General features: G+C 44.2%; 1 protein-coding gene across 4 annotated transcripts; it reads right to left on the reverse strand.

Annotated features, from left to right (window-relative positions):
• Positions 1 to 250: 250 nt before the first annotated feature.
• LOC104600860 (uncharacterized) lies at positions 251 to 22,468 on the reverse strand. 4 transcript variants are annotated; one of them, XR_016083369.1, is made up of 7 exons: positions 21,918 to 22,454; positions 4,950 to 5,102; positions 4,110 to 4,164; positions 3,942 to 3,994; positions 3,766 to 3,825; positions 3,634 to 3,684; positions 251 to 2,139 (listed from the first exon to the last, which is right to left on the reverse strand). XR_016083369.1 is itself a non-coding variant. In XM_088899526.1 (7 exons), exons 5-7 carry the CDS (start codon positions 3,802 to 3,804, stop codon positions 1,937 to 1,939), a joined length of 555 nt encoding a protein of 184 aa, XP_088755652.1. In that variant the 5' UTR covers positions 3,805 to 3,825; positions 3,942 to 3,994; positions 4,110 to 4,164; positions 4,950 to 5,102; positions 21,918 to 22,468; the 3' UTR covers positions 251 to 1,936. The 4 variants fall into 4 exon arrangements, 1 of the variants encoding a protein (XP_088755652.1); XM_088899526.1 differs by having other exon boundaries at positions 3,372 to 3,684; positions 21,918 to 22,468; XR_016083368.1 differs by having other exon boundaries at positions 3,634 to 3,825; positions 21,918 to 22,459.
• Positions 22,469 to 22,765: the final 297 nt, after the last annotated feature.

The following is a 22,765-nucleotide window of genomic DNA, read 5'->3' on the forward strand; positions in this document are numbered from 1 at the left end:
GAGCATCATTAAAATCATAATTCAATTATTTCTTGCCTGAATCCTTAAATTTTGGTTCTGGGGATTAGTTCAGAATGCATTTAGTTGATAAAGCACCCTTTTGTTTGCAGCAACAGATAAACCATTAACATATCAACTTTTGCATGAAAATATCCCTGCATAATCAAGCATAATCTTCTTGACTAATTCGTTTTGTGTTTAGAACTCAAGGACTTATGCCCAACTGCAATCAACCAACAGGAATCTCTCCACTACTTAAACAACACAGTATCCCCTGTTTGATTAGCTTAAACGAACTCCAGCGCGCACTTCATTCACTGCTTATTCTGCATTTAAAGATCAACTGTTTCCTAATTGGATAGACCCCTTGACTAGTTAAACATTAACATGTCTATGAAGCGCTATACAATGAGAGAAACTAACAGGACACAAACTGAGTAGAGTCTAATGGGATGATTTATCTTGACATGTTTCTGCAAGCCAGTGGTATAAATGCTGCTGATGGATCAAACAAGTTTGACAGTTCCTGCAATGGCAACATCTTACAGGCACACACCCTGTGAAACCATACTGGAAATAACATGAAAATTTCAAACCTAGCAGACTTGCTTATTCTGGGAACCACTAACAACCTAAAGAACACCTAATCAAATGCAACCTCTTATTTTATAATTTCTCATCTATCCATAATCCATACTCGTATCAACCAAATTGATGTTGATGGATGGCTGAAGTAGATAAGTGCAGTTTCTTGTGAACTGGCCTCTCATATGGTACAAGTAGTGGTCTCATCATTTGCAGTGGCTTGCTTTTGAGCATGTATTTCACATCCTTCATATGAGGATTACCAGGGTGGTGACCATGAAATGGTGGCTTCTGCGGCTTCTCTACTTTAGGAGGTTTGCTCTCAGAGATCGATGGCCTGTGTGCGGTTAGCTTGGGCACAGGAATTGATTGATTGTGCCAGTCGATGGCACCCTGCAGTTTTCCTGGATGGTGGCCATGATGCAGAGGCTTTTCAACCGGAGGCAGCTTTTTCTTATGCAGTGGCTTCTCAATTAAAAGTACCTGCTTCATCTTCAATGGTGGCTTGTGAACTGAATCGGGCAGTTTCTCCTCTGGAGGTTGATGACTAGCCTCAGAGAGAGTGGCAGTTAGGGAAGCAGTTAGAATCATCACTCCAAGAAGCAACATTATAAAGTGCGTAAGGATAGCCATGTTTGAATTTACTAGAACTAGAAGAGAATGGCTTCTGGTATTTTATAAGGGAGTTGCAACTATGTACGTTGAAGGGGCTGCAGTGGAGAGGCCCCATAAACATGACATAAGTCAAGCTTGGGAGTAGGTTAGAAGAACACTATGTGTGAATGCAGGCATGTACCAAAAGCATGGACCAGTTTCAATTAGAGACCTGAGTTTTGGAGGGAATCAGGAAGAAAAATGTGATAACAGTTCATTTTGGCCTCTTTCTTTTCTAGAGCTTACGCCTAACCAAACATGTTGGAAGGATGGGATGGGGCATAGTTTTGAAACAGCAAAACCATCCAAATTGAGTGACCTAACTCATTTCTATTCTACTTGCTAAATGTACAGCTAATTGCAGGCATTGAAAGAATTTTCCACTTCGGGGGCAGGATAAACATTAAAAATTCAGACTGTTACTTCTGATGGGCATCCCTTGCCCTTGTGTTTACAAATGCCAAATCACATATCTAGGCAACAATGAGACAAGGAATTACAGCATCATTTGACAATTCAAAATCAGGCTAGAGCCCTGCAGACCTACCCTTCATCAAAGAATCTGTGCTCATCATTTCAATTAACTGATACAAACAAAAATCAAACTCTTGAAGAGTCCTGAGACAATCAGTTTAACACATTTTACAAATAGTGAGGAAATATGAACAAGTTAGATAATTTAGAACTCCATCTCCAATTAATCAAAGAATCTGCAGCAGTTGAGGGTCATTTCAGACACATCTACAACATACAAATTGTACCAACCAAGCACTATTCTCACTGTGCGTTTGGAGTTGGAGTTGTTTTCAGTTTTCTCTCCCAAAGGTAGGGACTGATGTCTAGGCTTTTTAAAGGTCATACTTGTACTGGACTCACCCCTCTTTTTGCTGCAGAAAATATCTGAAAATACATGCAATCAGTCAGAAAGCAAACTTTAACTCATAAAAGTAACCAGCATTCTGATAAGAGAAAATAAAAATCTGAAACATGGCCAGATACATGTTCCCCAACTCAGTTAACCTGACACATTCTGAATTCATCCACAATATGCTTCAGGAAATTTCATATGGATATATACAGTGGTCAAACATTGCATATGCATTATCAAACCACAAATTTGCACTAAATTATCAAATTGAACGCCTCTGTTAGATGACCATGGCTATAGATACAAAAGAAAAACAGAATGTACTCTCTCTTTTGGAATAGTTATGAAATTGACAAAGTGTTAGGAAGCAAAATGTTGGAGAATGAAGATGATAATGTTTCCATCACATAAATGTGGCACAAAGGAGCAGTCCTGAGATGGGTAGAAGCAAAGACTAGGATGGGTAAAACTGAACACATTCAAGGAAGCAGTCTATGAAGCAAATGTTGGAAATTAAGAAATGGCATGTTCATCAAAAGCCAAAATGAAGATCTTCCAATTGAGAGGAGAAAAGACTAGGACGGATAAAATTGAGTGTATCAAAGGGGCAATGAATTTGTCACGAGCTTACATCCACAATTTATTTTAAGGGTTATTACTTCATTTCATGCATGGCCATTGCATGTATCTTGTTTTCTGCTAGCCCCTTGAATCTGATTATATAATCCAATATCATTTTCTGTGTTCCCTCTCTTTTTCTTTTTCTTTTTTTATCGACCGTTTGCTATCATGCTGATCCATTGACTAATGCCTGTTGTAATTATATTTAGATTCAAGAAAACTCAACATATAGACATGAAATAGATAATGATATCAAAAGGTATGGATTTGCATGGCCTTTCTGTACATAGAACAGGTTGTCTGATGTAGTTATTGTTGTTGTCTTGGTCCTGTTAACTTTTGTCCTTTGTATCTCTTCTTTTTTTTTTTTTTGATAAATATTTGTATCTCTTCTCTTTGACATAAACACATTTGTGTGTCTATGCGTGTAGATAGATCGATATGGATAAATACATCATCCATAACTTAAATTTCTAACAGAAAAATGCATGGATTTCCAACTACAGAAATCACTCAACAGAGATAGGTGAAAACCTTAGGACGAGCTTGACTAAAGCTAATACTATTTCTGTAACACCTCTGTGAATGCTATATTCTTCGTAAGTTTGTGGCAAAAAGCCCTTACAAGATTCACCTAAATTACCAGATGGACTACCCTCCTGTTCTATAATTTGGTTCTTTGATTTACTTCTTGTGGAATAAGGTATATCTTTTTCCAGGGCTATATTTGTTGGAGATTTCTGATCCTTCTTTGAGAACAGCAGAGCTGAAGATCGTGCACCAGCTATGGCCACGGTGAGACTTGGTGATTTCTCTTCAGATGACTTAGAGCCAGTAAAGGAAAGGGCAAGTGATCCTGGATTCAGGGAGAAAGGATCTCGGGGATCTGGAAGTGGAAACCTTACTGGTAGCAGACCTTCAACTGGACAAAGACCTCGGACTGCTGCCTCATAAATCTGGAACAACTGAGAAAGTGAGAAGTGGGGAAAAAGAGTTGTTTCATGTTTTACACAGCATATAAAAGAGGGTTCATTTACCTTTTTTTCCAAGTTATAAACACCTTGATACCCTCTCATCTCAAATGGAATTACTAGTTTCTGCATATGATTGAAAGAAATGATTCAACAAATCAAGAACAGATATGCAAAAAGAAAGAAGTATTAAATTCTTCCTCTAAGAGCAACTGCAAGGTTCTGGTTGTATGAGAATTTACCTCTGGATTTTCACACAACCAGCAGAAGTCTGTTTGTCCTTCTAGCCTCACCTCTAAACAACAGCTCAATATTAAGGCAAGGAAATATCATATCATGTTTTATTATTGGCATCGTTTAATTTTATAAATTCAAAAGGAAAAAAGGAGAAAGTAAAGTATGGTGCTTACTCCTTCAGGCAGCTCCTCCCAGCATACCAGTTCTTCACATTTAACACAACACAACCTGTTACAAGCACAAGTAGATCAGAAGATTTGAAGGAATGTTAGATGTTCCTATAGCATATTTGAACCCAGAGTTCATTCCAATGTTTAGAACATTAAAATACCAAAATAACAATTATAGAAATTTCAGCATACGGTATAGAAAAGTAATTAAAACACATATTTAAGTAATGTTTATCACTAGTTTCTCAGGGACAAAACGAGAACAAAGGCATGGTTATTTTGAAAACAGGTCAATAACAAAAAGTGGGCTGAAATAATGCATGTTTCCTCTTCTCAAGATAAACATATCATCTTCTGCATCAGATGCATTAATAAGAGAGCTTAAATAGTGCTGATTTATTTGATTTAGGATACCAGAAGGTTAAGAATCCTCCTTTGAAATGGGAACAGAGTACACCAAGAACAATACACAACCACAAACTATCTATATCCTATGTATTTAATCATGAATGGCCTTGTAAATCAACTTGGTGGAGTACACAGATGATGGTAGTTCTAGCTTGTCTAACATACACTTTTTCTTTTTTGAAACCAAGCACAGAATATCCCAGAATGGCAAAAATACTGACATAAACCTGCTTATTGTTTCTTACAACAAAACAAAATAAAAAATGCAACTAAGACATCACTTGAAAAAGAGTAAATACAAAAAGATATGATTTTCAAAAGTTCGATGAAAAATGGGTGCAAACTGGGTACCCAATTTCAAGAATTCCAACTGTGGGCCCAGATGTTAACCTAGGCCCACACAGGTTGCACCTCTAGATAAAAAAGGTCATATACCTAGAAGTCCTAGAAGTCAGGAAACTGGATAATGTTCTGGAAACTTCAGTTCAGTTATTCCATTCACAGCATAGATCTCCCTGTAGAAGTCCTCTATTGCTTTAATTGTAGCTGGATCTGGCACCTTACTAGCAGCATGAATCCAAAGTCAGCCTTCAAGACAAGATATTGTATATTCAGTAGCAGCAATACAAAAAGGGTTAAAAAAATCTTGACTCTTTCACAAACAAAAGTACTCAAGTGCAATTAAAGTACAAAATCCTAAAAAACTCTTAGCAATATGGGTGAATAATAGAGAAAACGATGACATGAGGGATTTTTTGTTCATATCATCGGTCTTTAGATGCTGATGTAGGAAGGAGCAGGGGTCCTACTAATTTAGGATCTGGTGGTGGCCTTTGTGGGGTGAATGAAGGGCTGTGGGTGATTAGAAATGAAAAAAAGTAGAGATCTTGTTGTGCATCAAAGAATAAGTAAGAAATTAGAAGAAAGAGGGGAACTCTTGCTGTTAGGGTAAATAGAAAAGAAACAGATTGCTTAAAAGAAGAAATAAGAGAGAGAAAGAGAGAGAACTTCTGGCAACAACCAGAATTCACTAATCCAAACATTCTTTCATCACATCACTCCTCTTTTTACAATTACAATGGCTCTCTTATAAACTCAATACATGAACTCAGATCACCCTTTACAACTCCAATTTGGACTAGGAAACTGTTATGCACGCATTCCTCGGGAAGACGTACCGTCGCCGCCGGCAGCAACAGGAACCTGACCCACCACCAGCAGCAGCAGTGATTCAATGATTCTCATCCTACCCAGTTCGGCAACAGCAGCCTTATCTAGATTAGATTAGATCATCTTGCTTGTTCTTATCTTATCTTGTTAGTAGACTATCAGATTAGGATTAGCTTATCTTATCCTTAGCAAGATAGAACTGGAAGTCTCCCTATTCAGCAAGGAGACTCCCTAGATTAGGACTCTTGTAATCTCCTATTTAAGGAGACACCATTATTGAATGAGGATATTGAATATTCAGTTAAAGAAGTAAGTTAGGAGAGTTGGTGATCTCTTGAACAAATCACCAAAGGCGCCAAGATAGGTTCATCAAGAGTAGGAAGGAACAAGGGAAAACAGGAGGTTTTCCCCGTGGACCGACCCGTGACGAGATCCTATTCCCGGGCCCTCAACAACTTGGTATCAGAGCAAGGTGTCATGGGAGATCTGGAGCAGCTACCATCCACGACCTCGAGCACCAACTCGTGGAGACCAGCTCCGAAGTCCGTGAAATCAAAGACGAAGTGAGGGAGCTGCGACGTCTGATGGAGCTATTCCTTTCTAGCAGGGAAGGGAACTCTGAAGGAGGGACAGCCACTAACGGCCGCCGACCAGATCTGCCCGAGTCTTCCGGCGAACAGCAGTCCGTTAGCCAAGGAGCCGCAGTCATCCCCAAGTACAGCAGGTTGGAATTCCCGTCGTACAACGGCAATGGAGACCCCTTAGGCTGGCTGTATCGCTGCGAGCAGTTTTTTCGGAATCAACGGACAGATGACCGGGATAAGACCGGCACAGTGGCTGAATACCGGCGACAGTTCCAAACCCTCCTCGCGAGGGCGTCCTCCGTGCGACCCGACCAGCAAGTGGATATGTTCACGGCAGGGCTAGCAGAACCTCTGCGGGTGGATGTCGAGATGCAGAATCCCCCAAATTTGGTCACAGCCATGAACTTAGCCCGCGGGTTCGAGTGCAAGCTGCAGCTCAGTCGCGGAACTTTTAATGTGGGTCTTCCACCAAACTCATGGGTACCCCCAAGATCAGCAACAACGACCCCCTCTTCTTCTACCAGCCGGGAACTGAAATCTCACACAACCACCACCTCTAGACCAATGACAAGTACAGGTAGTAACATGGCTGCTCCACCCATTAAGCGTTTGACCAGGGCAGAAATGGCAGAACACCGAGCGAGAGGACAATGTTTCAACTGTGATGACCTCTACTTGGCAAGACATAGATGCAAGAGGCTTTTTTGCCTCCTCATCGATGAACAAGATGAGGATGGAGAAGAACCCATCATATCCATGCAATCACCGGTATTAAAACCTCTCAGACCATGCAGTTACAGGCACAGATAGCAGGTCAACCGGTGTGCATTCTCGTCGATTCAGGGAGCACACACAACTTCATAAGTAAACATGTCACCTTTCAGTTGAAACTACCAATGGAACTCCGGCCGCGACTACAGGTAGCCGTCGCAAATGGTGAGAGAGTTCACAGTCTAGGAATTTGTAAGGACATGCCGATACAGGTCAATTCTGAACTGTTTCTTGCTGGTCAGTCAATGGAGGAGGAACTTTCTGCTCTTCAACATACTCAAACGTGGGAACTTACTACTCTCCCACCTGGTAAGCATGTTGTGGGCTGTAAATGGGTGTATACTGTGAAACACTTGCCAGATGGTAGTGTAGAGCGTCTGAAGGCCAGACTTGTTGCTAAAGGTTACTCACAGTTGTATGGAGTGAACTACATGGAGACATTCTCTCCGGTGGCTAAGATTGGTTTTGTTCGTGTACTAATTTCCCTGGCAGTTATGTATGATTGGCCTCTGTTTCAGCTTGACATAAAAAAATGCCTTCCTCCATGGTGATCTGGTGGAAGAGGTATATATGGAGCAACCACCTGGGTTTGTTGCTCAGGGGGAGGATGGTAAGGTGTGCAGACTGAAGAAGGCAATTTATGGGTTGAAGCAATCACCACGTGCTTGGTTCGGGAAATTCAGCAAAGTGGTGAAGAGTTTTGGAATGAAGCAATGCCAGGTTAATCACTCTGTGTTCAGCTATGACTCAGAAGTTGGGAAGATCTTATTGGTGGTCTATGTGGATGATATTGTCATCACTGGCAGTGATAAATTGGGGATTGACAAACTAAAGGTATTTCTGCAAAATCATTTTCAAACAAAAGACCTTGGAACATTAAAATATTTCTTGGGAATAGAAGCTGTGTTGAGGGCCCGGGAATAGGATCTCGTCACGGGTCGGTCCACGGGGAAAACCTCCTGTTTTCCCTTGTTCCTTCCTGCTCGTGATGAACCTATCTTGGCACCTTCGGTGATTTGTCCAAAAGATCACCAACTCTCCTAACTCACTCTTGACTGAATAATTTGATATCTCATTCAACAATGGGGTCTCCTTAAATAGGAGATTACAAGAGTCCTAATCAAAGGGAGTCTCCTTGCTGAATAGGGAGACTTCCAGTTTTATCTTGCTAAGGATAAGATAAGCTAATCCTAATCTGATAATCTACTAACCAGATAAGATAAGCTAAGCTAATCCTAATCTGATAAGCTATTAACAAGATAAGATAAAAGATAAGAACAATAAGATAAGAACAAGCAAAATGAGCTAATCTAATCTAGATAAGGTTGCTGTTGCCGAACTGGGTAGGATGAGCATCACTGAATCCTTGCTGCTGCTGCTGGTGGGCCCGGGGCCTGTTGCTACCGGCGGCGATGGTACGTCTTCCCGAGGAAGGCGTCCACAACATTACTCCCCTCCTGGACTACGAGCTTGTCCTCAAGCTCGAAAGCTGGATATGTGGCTTGGAACTCTGCCAATGGGATCCATGTGGCTTCTGTTGGTGGTAGATCACACCATTCCACCAAGACTTCAAGGATTCCACGATTAAAACGAGAGCGGGTGACAGTTTTAGGCTGGGGGACCCGTTTGCCATCTTTCAAGGGTGGCAGGGAGGGAACTTGGTCCGGGGGAACACCCGTAAATGGTTTCAGCAAGGAGATGTGGAAGACATCATGAATTCGGCTAGTCTCTGGCAATTCCAGCTGGTAGGCCACACTGCCAATCCGTCGCAGAACCTTGTAGGGCCCATAGTACTTAGGGGCCAGCTTCGGGGCAGCCTTGTGGCGCAAGGAGCGCTGCCGGTAGGGCTGGAGCTTCAACCAAACAAATTGTCCTGGATCGAACGATAGTTCCCGGTGGTGCTTATCATAGTGGAGCTTCATGCGGAGCTGGGCCTGCTGTAAGCGAATGCGGACGTCGGCGAGGAGGGCGTCGCAGTCCTGTAAGGAGTGATCGATTGCGTCCAAGCAAGTAGATCCAGGCTCGTAGGACAGCAAGCGGGGAGGATCCCTGCCGTAAACGACGCGAAAGGGAGTCATGCCGAGGGAGGAACAGTAGGCTGTGTTGTAGCAGTACTCGGCCCAAGGAAGCCATTCCAACCACCGTCGAGGTTGATCACCTACAAAACAGCGGAGATACATCTCGATAGTGCGGTTAACCACTTCCGTCTGACCATCGGTTTGTGGCCGGTAAGCTGATGAGTAGGCCAGGGTGGTGCCGTGTAGTCGAAATAACTCTTTCCAGAAGGCACTAGTGAAGACCGGGTCTCTATCGCTGACGATGGATTCCGGCAACCCATGTAAGCGAAAGATATGTGTAAAGAAGGCGAGGGAAACCGAAGTGGCACTGTACGGGTGTGATAGAGGAATGAAGTGCACGTATTTAGAGAAGCGGTCGACTACCACAAAGAGAACTGATTTGCCCCCTACCTTGGGAAGTCCCTCAATGAAGTCCATGGAGATGTCGGCCCAGATCTGCGATGGGATGGAAAGGGGCTGAAGGAGGCCTGCCGGGTGTAGGTTTTCCCATTTGTGCTGTTGGCATGTGAAGCAATTCTGGACAAAATCTCGAATAGAAGTCTTCATACCTCGCCAATGGAAATCAGTCCAGACGCGGTATAGTGTTTTTTGAGTGCCCTCGTGGGTGGAGTTATGGATGCTGGTGATGATGGTGGGAATCAACGAGCAATCTGCTGGAAGATGGACTCGTCCCTTATACAGTACCAACCCGTCGTGAAGTGACCAATCGGGGTCGGCCGTGCCGGTCTGGATCTTCTGCAGTAAGAGCGACCATTCTGGGGACTGTGGTGCTGCCTTCTTAATGTCGTCAAACAGAGAGATCCGAGGTTGGGAAATGCTACATAGAACCATCACGTCTTCTTCTCGCCTAGACAAGGCATCAGCTGCACGATTAGAGGATCCCGCCTTATATTCCACCCGGAAGTCAAACCCGAGCAATTTGCTAACCCAATGCTGCTGAGGGGAAGTGGTGAGACGCTGCTCTAACAGGTATTTGAGGCTGTAATGATCAGTTTTGACGATGAACGACCGCCCCCACAAATACGACCTCCAGTGCTGGATGGCTCGGGCAAGGCCGATTAGTTCGCGCTCATAGGCTGGAAGCTTCAGATGCCGGTCAGCCAATCTACGGCTGAAGAAAGCGATCGAGTGCCCTTGCTGCTGTAGTACGGCCCCGATACCCATTCCGGAAGCATCGCACTCGACTGTAAATTCGAGGGCGAAATTAGGTAATTGCAGGACAGGGGTTGAAGACAGTGCATTTCGCAGGGACAGAAAAGCTTCATCAGCTGCGTCGTCCCACCGGAAGGAGTTTCTCTTCAACAGGTTGATTAACGGGGCTGCCAACACTCCATAGTTCTGTACAAATTTGCGGTAGTAACCCGTTTAAACCGAGGAACCCGCGTAAGGCCTTGGCGGATTGAGGTTTGGGCCATTCTGTTATAGCCTGAATCTTGGAACTATCAACTGTTACACCCTGCCCATGGATGATGTGGCCGAGGTAAAGAACCTGTCACTCCCCGAAGGAGCACTTGGACCGTTTCAGGATTAAGCTGTGTTGGCGTAGGAGTACGAAAACGGTCCTCAGATGGTGGACATGCTCTACCCATGATTTGCTGTAAACGAGGATATCATCAAAGAAAACTAAAACAAATTTGCGCAGATGGGGCTGGAATACCTCGTTCATTAGTGACTGAAATGTAGATGGTGCATTGGAGAGTCCGAATGGCATGACTAAAAATTCGAAGTGGCCATGGTGGGTGCGAAAAGCAGTCTTCTTCACGTCACCGGGAGCCATGTGAACTTGGAAATATCCGGACCTGAGGTCCAATTTAGAGAAATACTGGGCACCATGCAACTCGTCCAACAGTTCGTCAACAACGGGAATAGGGAACTTATCTTTGATCGTCCTGTCATTGAGTTCTCTAAGTCAACACAGAACCTCCACGTTCCATCCTGCTTCGCCACCAACAGAACCGGCGAAGAGAAGGGGGAGTGACTTTTGCGTATGATCCCTTGGTTCAGCATCGCTGTACATTGTTTTTCTATCTCATCCTTCTGTAAGTGAGGGTAGCGATAAGGCCTGACAACGACTGGTGCTGAACCCGCCGCCAAAGGAATACGATGGTCGCAAGCTCGGGAAGGGGGAAGGCCCTTCGGTTCCTGGAACAGATCTGAAAACTCGGCGAGAAGTTTTTCCATGGCTGCCGGTTCTGTCTGGAGTGCATGAACCTGCGGTGTCTTTTCTTTAACCCTGCAACCATGCCATGAAACTTGCTTGCCATTCAGGTGGAAGGTCATGGTGAGTGCGCTGAAGTCCCACAAAATCGGGCCTAGGGTAATTAACCATTTGACCCCAAGAACAATATCGAACCCATCCAATGAGAGTACAAATAAATCAACAAGAATTAGTTCAGAATTGACCTGTACTGGAACGTCCTTACAAATCCCTGGACTGTGAACTTTTTCACCATTTGCGACGGCTACCTGTAGTCGCGGCCGGAGTTCCATTGGTAGTTTTAACTGCAGGGCTGCATGTTCACTTATGAAGTTGTGTGTGCTCCCTGAATCGACGAGAATGCGCACCGGCTGACCTGCGATCTGTGCCTGTAACTGCATGGTCTGAGAGGTTTTAATACCGGTGATCGCATGGAGAGAGATCTCTGGTTCGAATGTGACGGGTTCCCCTTCCTCCTCCTCTTGCTCATCTATGAGAAGGCAAAAAAGCCTCTTGCATCTATGTCCTGCCGAGTAGAGGTCATCACAGTTGAAACATTGACCTCTCGCTCGGCGCTCTGCCATTTCTGCCCTGGTCAAGCGCTTGATGGGAGGAGTGACCATGTTACTGCCTGTACTTGTCACCGCTCTAGAGGTGGTGGTCGTGGGAGGCTTCATTTCCCGGCTGGTAGCAGAAGAGGGGGTCGTTGCTGCTGGTCTTGGGGGCACCCACGAGTTCGGTGGACGACCCACATTAAAAATTCCGCGGCTGAGCTGCAGCTTGCGCTCAAATGCGCGGGCTAAGTTCATGGCTGTGACCAAATTTGGGGGATTCTGCATCTCGACATCCACTCGCAGGGGTTCTGCTAACCCTGCTGTGAACATATCGACTTGCTGGTCTGGTCGCACAGAGGATGCCCTCGCGAGAAGGGTTTGGAACTGTCGCTGGTATTCAGCAACTGTTCCGGTCTGTTTAAGTTTAATTAGCTCGCCCAGTGGGTTGCTGGTCAATGGGGGTCCGAACCGAAGAAGGCAATAGGATTTAAACTGGGGCCAACTGAGCCCGGGTTCTTCTTGCTCTAACCGATAAAACCAAAGCTGTGCTTCTTCTGTTAAATGAAAGGCGGTTAGGCTTACCTTGTCCTGGTCATTTGTCCGTTGATTCCGGAAGAACTGCTCGCAGCGATACAGCCAGCCTAGGGGGTCTCCGTTGCCGTTGTACGATGGGAACTCCAGCCTGCTGTACTTGGGGATGATGGTTGCTCCATGGCCGATGGACTGCTGTTCGCCGGAAGACTCTGGCAGATCTGGCCGGCGGTCGTTAGCTGCTGTCCCTCCGTCAAAGTTCCTTTCCCTGCTAGAAAGAAGCATCTCCATTAGTCGTCGCAGTTCTCGCACTTCACCTTTGATCTCACGAACTTCAGAGCTGGTCTCCACGAGTTGGTGCTCGAGGTCGTGGACCCTGGAAGGTAGCTGCTCCAGATCTCCCATGACGCCTGGCTCTGATACCAAGTTGTTGAGGGCCTGGGAATAGGATCTCGTCACGGGTCGGTCCACAGGGAAAACCTCCTGTTTTCCCTTGTTCCTTCCTGCTCGTGATGAACCTATCTTGGCACCTTCGGTGATTTGTCCAAGAGATCACCAACTCTCCTAACTCACTCTTGACTGAATAATTTGATATCTCATTCAATAATGGGGTCTCCTTAAATAGGAGATTACAAGAGTCCTAATCAAAGGGAGTTTCCTTGCTGAATAGGGAGACTTCCAGTTTTATCTTGCTAAGGATAAGATAAGCTAATCCTAATCTGATAAGCTACTAACAAGATAAGATAAGCTAAGCTAATCCTAATCTGATAAGCTATTAACAAGATAAGATAAGAGATAAGAACAATAAGATAAGAACAAGCAAAATGAGCTAATCTAATCTAGATAAGGCTGCTGTTGCCGAACTGGGTAGTATGAGCATCACTGAATCCTTGCTGCTGCTGCTGGTGGGCCCAGGGCCTGTTGCTGCCGGCGGCGATGGTACGTCTTCCCAAGGAAGGCGTCCATAACAAGTTGCCAGATCAAAACAATGAGTAAATCTGTGCCAAAGGAAATATGTTCTTGATCTATTAGAAGAAACGGGACTGTTAGGTGCAAAACCGGCTGAGAATCCTATGGAACCAAATGTTAAGTTGAGCAGTGATACAGGAGAAGTATTTGAAGATCCTAGAAGATATAGACGACTAGTGGGAAAGCTGAACTATCTGACTATTACGAGACCCGACATCTCCTTTGCAGTCAGTGTGGTGAGCCAATTCATGCAGAACCCTTGTATACCTCACTGGGATGCAGTTCTTAGAATTGCAAGGTATTTGAAAGGAGCTCCAGGCCGTGGGCTATTGTATAAACCAAGAGGAAAACTTGAAATAGTTGGGTATACAGATGCAGACTGGGCAGGCTCAGTGAATGACAGAAGATCTACTACAGGCTATTGCACATTTCTTGGAGGAAATCTTGTGACATGGAAGAGTAAAAAGCAGACGGTTGTGGCCAGAAGCAGTGTTGAAGCCGAGTATAGGGCCATGGCTCACACTACCTGTGAATTAGTGTGGTTGAGGAATCTCCTAAAAGAAATTGGGTTTCACATGGATAAACCTATGAGATTGTACTGTGACAATCAAGTTGCACTCCATATCTCTTCCAACCCTATCTTTCATGAAAGAACGAAGCACATAGAGGTTGATTGCCACTTTGTGAGGGAAAAGGTTCTTGCTGGAGAGATAAGTACAGAACATGTGGGTTCGAATGATCAGTGGGCAGATTTGTTTACAAAAGCTCTAAGCTCAGGGAAAGTGAACTACCTATGTAACAAGCTGGGATTATATGACATATATTCTCCAGCTTGAGGGGGAGTGTTAAAGTGAGCCGAATAGGGGTAGTTTAGTCATCTTATGTGTGTTAAGTAGTTTGCTTATGTGGCAGTTTTATTAGAGTACTCTACCCCACACTTAAGTATGGGCAATTTAGTCTTTGTAAAGGATTATTAGACTCTAATAAAGATTAAGGGAGTCGACTGGATGGGTAATCCATCAGATTTCGACAGACCCTTATTTCCTTCTTCTTCTTCCTCTTCTTCTTCCTTCACTTCCTGGTTCGGGTTACTGTAGCAGCATTTGAAACAGGTTTGACATTGTTCTTGGGGTCAAATAGTTAATTACCCTAGGCCCGATTTTATGGGACTTCAGCGCACTCACAATGACATTCCACCTAAATGGGAAGCAAGTTTCATGGCACGGTTGCAGGGTTAAAGAAAAGACACCACAGGTCCATGCACTTCAAACAGAACCGGCAGCCATGGAAAAGCTCCTCGCCGAGTTTTCAGATCTATTCCAGGAACCCAAGGGACTCCCTCCTCCCCAAGCTTGTGACCATCGCATTCCTTTGGTGGCGGGTTCAGCACCAGTCGTTGTCCGGCCTTATCGCTATCCTCACCTACAGAAGGACGAGATAGAAAAACAGTGTACAAAGATGCTGAAACAAGGAATCATACGCAAAAGTCACTCCCCCTTCTCTTCGCCAGTTCTGTTGGTGGCGAAGCAGGATGGATCGTGGAGGTTCTGTGTTGACTATAGAGAACTCAATGACCGGACGATCAAAGATAAGTTCCCTATTCCCGTTGTGGACGAACTGCTGGACGAGTTGCATGGTGCTCAATATTTCTCTATGTTGGACCTCAAGTCCAGGTATTTCCAGGTTCACATGGCTCCCGGTGACGTGAAGAAGACTGCCTTTCGCACCCACCATGGCCACTTCGAATTTTTAGTCATGCCATTCGGTCTATCCAACGCCCCATCCACATTTCAGTCATTAATGAACGAGGTATTTCAGCCCCATCTACGCAAATTTGTTTTAGTTTTCTTTGATGATATCCTCGTTTACAGCAAATCATGGATTGAGCATGTGCACCATCTGCGGACCGTTTTCGAGCTCCTACGCCAACACAAATTATTCCTCAAACGGTCCAAGTGCTCCTTCGGGGAGCGACAGGTTCTTTATCTCGGCCACGTCATCCATGGGCAGGGTGTGACAGTTGATAGTTCCAAAATTCAGGCTATAAAAGAATGGCCCAAGCCTCAATCAGCCAAGGCCTTACGCGGGTTCCTCGGATTAACGGGTTACTACCGCAAATTTGTACAAAACTATGGATTATTGGCAGCCCCGTTAACCAACCTGTTAAAGAAAAATTCCTTCCGGTGGGACGACGCAGCCGATGAAGCTTTTTTGACACTGCGAAATGCCCTGTCTTCCACCCCAGTCTTGCAATTACCAAATTTCGCCCTCGAATTTACAGTCGAGTGCGATGCCTCCGGAGTAGGTATCGGGGCCGTATTACAGCAGCAAGGGCACCCGATCGCTTTCTTCAGTCGCAGACTGGCCGATCGGCATCTGAAGCTTCCAGCCTATGAGCGCGAACTAATCGGCCTAGCCCAAGCCATCCAGCACTGGAGGCCATATTTGTGGGGGCGGTCGTTCGTCGTCAAAACTGATCATTACAGCCTCAAATACCTGTTAGAGCAACGTCTCACCACTTCCCCTCAGCAGCATTGGGTTAGCAAACTGCTTGGGTTCGACTTCCGGGTGGAATACAAGGCGGGGTCCTCAAATCGCGCAGCTGATGCCTTGTCTAGGCGAGATGAAGACGCAATGGCTCTGTGTGGAATTTCCCAACCCCGGATCTCTCTGTTTGACGACATTAAGAAGGCAGCACCACAGTCCCCGGAGTGGTCACTCTTGGTCTAGAAGATCCAGTCCGGCACTGCCGACCCCAATTGGTCACTTCAAGACGGGTTGGTACTATATAAGGGAAGAGTCCATCTTCCGCCAGACTCCCCGTTGATTCCCACCATCATCACCAGCATCCATAACTCCACCCATGAAGGCGTTCAGAAAACGCTACACCGCGTCCGGGCTGATTTCTATTGGCAAGGTATGAAGACTTCTATTCAAGATTTTGTCCAGAATTGCTCCACGTGCCAACAGCATAAATGGGAAAACCTACACCCGGCAGACCTCCTTCAGCCCCTTTCCATTCCGACACAGATCTAGGCTGACATCTCCATGGACTTCATTGAGGGACTACCCAAGGTAGGTGGTAAATCAGTTCTCTTCGTGGTAGTCGATCGCTTCTCTAAATACGCCCACTTCATTCCTCTATCACACCCGTACAGTGCCACTTTAGTTGCCCTCGCCTTCTTTACACCTGTTTTTCGCTTACATGGGTTACCAAATCGTCAGCGATGGGGACCCGGTTTTCACTAGTGCCTTCTGGAAGGAGTTATTCCGGCTACACGGCACCACCCTGGCCTACTCATCAGCTTATCGGCCACAGACCAACGGTCAGATGGAAGTGGTCAACCGCACAATCGAGATGTATCTCCGTTGTTTCGTAGGCGATCAACCGCGACGGTGGGTGGATTGGCTCCCTTGGGCCGAGTACTGTTACAACACAGCCTACCATTCTTCCCTCGGCATGACTCCCTTTCGTGTCGTTTATGGCCAGGATCCTCTCCGCTTGCTGTCCTACGAGCCCGGTTCTACTCGTTTGGAAGCAATTGATCACTCCTTACAAGAACGCGATGCCCTCCTAGCTGACGTCCACCTTCGCTTACAGCAGGCCCAGCTCCGCATGAAGCTCAACTATGACAAACACCACCGGGAACTGTCATTCGATCCAGGACAATTTGTTTGGTTAAAACTCCAGCCCTACCGGCAACGCTCCTTGCGCCACAGGGCTGCCCCGAAACTGGCCCCTAAGTTCTATGGGCCCTTCAAGGTTCTACGACGGATTGGTAGTGTGGCCTACCAGCTGGAATTGCCAGAGACCAGCCGGATTCATGATGTCTTCCACATCTCCTTGCTGAAGCCATTTATGGGTGTTCCTCCGGACCAAGTCCCCTCCCTGCCACCCTTGAAAGATGGCAAACTGGTTCCCCAACCTAAAGTTGTCACCCGCTCTCGTTTCAATCGTGGAATTCTTGAAGTCTTGGTGGAATGGTGTAATTTACCATCAGCCGAAGCCACATGGATCCCATTGACAGAGTTCCACGCCACATATCCGGAGTTCGAGCTTGAGGACAAGCTCGTAGTCCAGGAGAGGAGTAATGTTATGGACGCATTCCTCGGGAAGACGTACCGTCGCCGCCGGCAACAATAGGAACCTGACCCACCGCCAGCAGCAGCAGTGATTCATTGATTCTCATCCTACCCAGTTCGGCAACAGCAGCCTTATCTAGATTAGATTAGATCATCTTGCTTGTTCTTATCTTATTGCTCTCATCTTATCTTGTTAGTAGACTATCAGATTAGGATTAGCTTATCTTATCCTTAGCAAGATAGAACTGGAAGTCTCCCTATTCAGCAAGGAGACTCCCTAGATTAGGACTCTTGTAATCTCCTATTTAAGGAGACACCATTATTGAATGAAGATATCGAATATTCAGTTAAAGAAGTGAGTTAGGAGAGTTGGTGATCTCTTGAACAAATCACCAGAGGCGCCAAGATAGGTTCATCAAGAGCAGGAAGGAACAAGGGAAAACAGGAGGTTTTCCCCGTGGACCGACCCGTGATGAGATCCTATTCCCGGGCCCTCAACAGAAACTGACCAAAAACAACTTCTAATTGTTTTAGAACTAAGATAAATCAATAGATGACCCATAAAGACACTCCGATGAGGACTCAAATTACTAAAAATACTTTCCTAATCCTACTAAGACCAACTTAATTTAAAGACACCATAAATTACCAAAACCTAGTAATCCATGAGTTTACTAGTAATTATGAAAATTGCAATAAATAGTAAGTCTGAAAGTTAACAATAAATAGTAGTTTCAAAATAACAGAAACTAAGTAGACTCCACTTTCAGCTTTTGCCAGTTCTTCTACCATAAATTTCCTTCAAGACAAGAATGAGGACCATTCTTCCTTCTCTTCAAATCTGCCCAACCCAAGGTTAAAATGGGCTTGAAATGACAAAAGAAGCGAGGGACGACTTAAGGCTTTGGGTAATAGCATGGGCTACCCAACTGGCTTATCTGTGGACATGCCAAAAGGTCACACCCTGAAAAAATCGGACTTCTATCTAGGATGTCTGCAATAATGTTGCAGTAGGTAGTAAATTTGTCCTTGTCCGGGAATTGCATACTTGAAATGAAGTCCGTGGAGTCTGATTCAAGAATTACAGACATAAGGTTCAGACAGGCCACCTCTTGGGCCTCAAGCCAAAGGGTCAAGATCTCCGCTGCCTGAGCTGAATCACAGAGTACCTTGGGCTTGGAGCCAGATGCATAGATAAGAGTAGCATCACTACTTCTTAGTTCTGACCACACACACCAATGAAGCTTGAAGCGTATTGTGGTCAAAGCCAGCATCACTATTGATTTTCACCCATCTGGATGTGGGGACCACAACTCATTCAAGCCCAAAGTGGTTGAGCCTGTCATTGCTGAGGAACCCTCCAGGAAAGATCTTCATATAGCAATAGGCTTCTTCTGATAATGTTGGAGGGTCAAAGGTGTTGCCTTCGAAAAACATAATCCTTCTTTTCTTTCCAACATATAATTGCCGTTAAAGTTACATGATTCCAACTATCATCAAGGATAGGTCTCACTTCCTTGAACCATGACTTGACCCACTCATCAGCAAGGAAGAAGCCTGCACCTCATCTGAATGAAGGCCAAAAGGGCTAATTAGCCATGTGTCTTGAGCCACATGGTAATGGAGCAGAACATGCAATGTGTCCTAAGTCACTCCATCACACTGCTGCCAATCAAAGGCAACTGATATTCAACAGCAGGTAAGGTTGGCTGCCACTGCTAACGCATCACAACAGGCTCTACAGATGAATTTCTTAATCTTGTGAGTAACTTAGATGTGCCAAATAAGGCTCTACAGATTGGGCCCATAACCAGTCTAAGTCTGACCATTGTTGTGGTTGTGCTGAGTAAAGGATTCTTTCTATGCAAGGTGATAACCCGACTTAATCGTGTACGTGCGATTTTCGCCCACTACCATATGAGTCAGTCCGCCCAATCAAAAGCTCAAGAGGATAGCACAGATTGCCTTGACTTCTTCTGGGGTAAAGTGGGAAGTGAGGAGTGTCATGTTCCATCTACATGGGTTTTGCAGCATAAGTTCATCAACAATTCAACAGTGAAGATCCTGGAGCTAGATGGGCAACCCAAGGGGATTCTACCATGGAGAAGCAGAGGAGCCCAAGCATCAACCCATATTCTAACCTTCCTACCATTTCCCAATATGCCAAATAATACCATTCCTCAAGAGCTCCATCACAAAGCATAAGCTTTTCCAGCACCATGAGGCATTGCTGTTGTCCTGGGCTTCAAGCAAGACATAAGCTTTTCCAGTATAGACTGCTGCATCATATACATTACCAAATAACCTATTCTATTACTTGTTTCTTTCTAAATATCAGTATTCCATATTAATTTCTATGTTTGCAGTTTTCCCCTTATGCTATGTTTGTTTCTCCATACAATGGACATAATATTTTTAAGAATGAAATATTTCAGCTCTTAATTTTGCTAATTTGTTAGTGAAAACTTTGTCTCTTACCACTTCTAATTTGTTTTGATGTAAATGGCAAGGAAAACAAAGTTCCCATTGTAAAAGGTGCAAAAATATAGTTGAAAGTTGAAACATTCCAACCTGAAAATTTTCCACCCATTTTACATTGAAACAAATGGAGCCTAGTGTAAAAGGCTGTCAAGGCCCAAGGGGCATGAATAAAATAGAACCTCTTATACTGAAAAAGAAATGTTCAAGTAAATGAATAGCCACAGACCAAAGATCCCAAAATAAAGAATATAAAAACTCAGTTGTTACAGGCCCAGCCCAGGAGTGATAGCTCAAAATAACATCGCTAGAGTCATCAAAGATTTATCCCTTGTTAGGTGGATGAAAGCGCATAAAACTTTACTTCGTTCTAATAAGTCATAATTGCCTCAAACTTTGTATGCACCATCTTTGACATTCCAGACTGAGATTCAGTTTGTAATCTAAGCAGACAAAGTAAACCAACTGGCTTTTAGGATCAGTATCTAATTAACAGTGTTCCTAATGTGCACGGCATTCCCAATTTTCTAAGGATTGACCAAAACCCGCCCCGGGATAACTTGCCAAGTTTCTTTTTCCCCATTACCCAATAAGCAGTAGTTCAAGGATTTGTGGGTAAACATAGTCTAAGCCCATGCTGCCCAGCTCCATAACAACCATGTTTGTAACCAACTTAGCAAGAAATCATGTCCTAAGACTTCTTCCTAAACCTTCTTCTTCAAGGTTCTACCTGTAACTTGTACATGAGTTTGGAACTCCTACAAGAAGGAACTCCTAATAAATTGTGATTCTAGTAATTCTGAACCTGGATGACTTTTGAACTATGAATCAAAAAGGAAGGGATAACAGTTTAAGGAAAATGGATGTCTCTCTATACCACATCTTTTTAGATTCGCCATTATAGTATAAGGTTATTTATTCTCTTTGAACAGTTTGTATACAACAGAATCATTTAGTCACCTACATATTACTTCTTCAAAAGGCCCTCCATTTTCCCGCTGATGTGCATGTCTGAGTAATATTGGTACCTTTGTTGTCTCCTAGAAAGGGTAAGAATTATATTCAGATACTTTCTTGACTCTCATCCTACATCTCCTTCTTTCATGCATGTCAAACAACAAGTTCCTTGTAGGACTATAGGCAGTTTCCATAAAAGGCCAGAACTTAATTGATAACACCAACCTCCTCTGACAAAAATAGCATAAGACAGTCAAAAGGTTTAAGGATTGTTGGCAAATACGGAAGAAAGCTAGGGTGATAATCAGATGTCAGAACTACCTCTTCCAACCTGAAGAGCACTCCTTCGGAGTGTCAAATACCATACATGACATTTCAAATGTTGTACTAAAGCTAACAGAGTGATGAAACGCAGATATCTATGACAAAGACACAGACATGTAAACCATCAATTTGCCCACCTGGTTTCCATCTCAGCCCCACCATCATAAATTTATCAGTGCAATAAGCTTCACCTATACTTGCTAAAACTTACTCATCCAGAATCTAGCAAAACAACTTGTTACTGTGACAACCAGGAAAACTCAAAATAGAAAATGGAAACAAGCTCAATCAACAGAAAAACTACCGAGAACCAAGTACTCAGTTCTCCTTCACCACTCCTCTCATTTCCCGCTACCTAGTTGTGTATATCTATAAAACCAGCCTTCCAGCCTGGTCACATACTAAGCCACGATTCAGGAATCGTGGCTCGCCCAACATTTCATTCCAGAAACAAAGAACCGTGGCCCCCAAGATACCAATTGATTAGTTCGAGCTCTCTAATTGGGCAAGATAAAAGGGATAGCCCTTCTATATTCATATAGCTGGATCATATTTAGTTATTTACCCCAAAATTCAAGAGACGTCCATCTTAAAATTGTTCAAAGTCAAAACTTTTCTTGGCTTTAATTTTAACTCGACGAAATTCAAACTAACAAGGAACGGAATATAGGGTTTTACTCAAGTGACCATGAAGTAGGCAATATTACCTCTGATAGGAGCGGGCCATGATCTTCCTTTTATGCGCTTGATGCCATACACAAGCAAAGAAGCCCATGGCTGATGCATCGTGAAGCATCTGTAGTTCCCTTGTGTTCTCCCACCCATCCTCTCTCTCTCTAATGTTCAGACTTCATACTCCAGACATGCATGCAGGTCTCTCCCAGCCTTCATGCAGGGAACAAATAACTGACGCAACGGAAAAAGACACTAATGCCCTTCGGCCTTGTGGCATATGAAAAGATTTCCTTCGATTGTCATTTAATTTTCTTTTATCAATCATCCAAATACCCGCATTTTTCTTTATCAATTATACAAATGCCTAAATCTCTTAGACGTTAACGTCGTCCATGCATATGCCATTCTTATACCGGTCACTGACGTCATTTCTGTTCAAGATGATCCTGGGCATTAAAGTCATCAGCCTTACAAATAGATAAAAGATTACAGAGAAGAAGAAAGAATAGCATCTCCGATTACGTCTTTAGTTTTTGTTTAATCTCCAATCAACTCTGATTCAAGGGAACCCAAACAACGGTGGTTGTCAAATTTAATCTGGTGGACACCAATTAGCCTTTACCCATTCGTCGCTACTACGGGTCTGGGATGTGTCTACCGTTGTCATGTAAGTCTTCTTCAGCTTTCTTTCTTGCTTACCGTTGTCATGTAAGTCTTTCTCAGCATTCTTTTTTCCTTGTTTTCGAGAAATCATTTGGATAAGGGAAATTCCCGACAGGTACTTTCGGACGAGTGCCAATTTAGTATTCCAAGTTTAAAAGGCGACAATCTAGTAGTACCCCAACTTTTGAAATGCCACAATTTATTACTTATTAATGGA

Source organism: Nelumbo nucifera, chromosome 3 (assembly GCF_055504915.1).
Source record: "Nelumbo nucifera cultivar China Antique chromosome 3, China Antique-T2T, whole genome shotgun sequence".
NCBI classification, from domain to species: Eukaryota; Viridiplantae; Streptophyta; class Magnoliopsida; order Proteales; family Nelumbonaceae; genus Nelumbo; species Nelumbo nucifera.

Coding starts and splice junctions, on each gene's coding strand:
- LOC104600860 (XM_088899526.1), bottom strand. CDS start 3,804: ATGAGAGGGTATCAAGGTGTTTATAACTTGGAAAAAAAG. Junction 3,685..3,765: donor TTTATAACTTGGAAAAAAAG/GTAAATGAACCC, acceptor CAGTTGTTCCAG/ATTTATGAGGCAGCAGTCCG. Junction 2,140..3,371: donor ACAGGAGGGTAGTCCATCTG/GTAATTTAGGTG, acceptor ATGTATTTTCAG/ATATTTTCTGCAGCAAAAAG.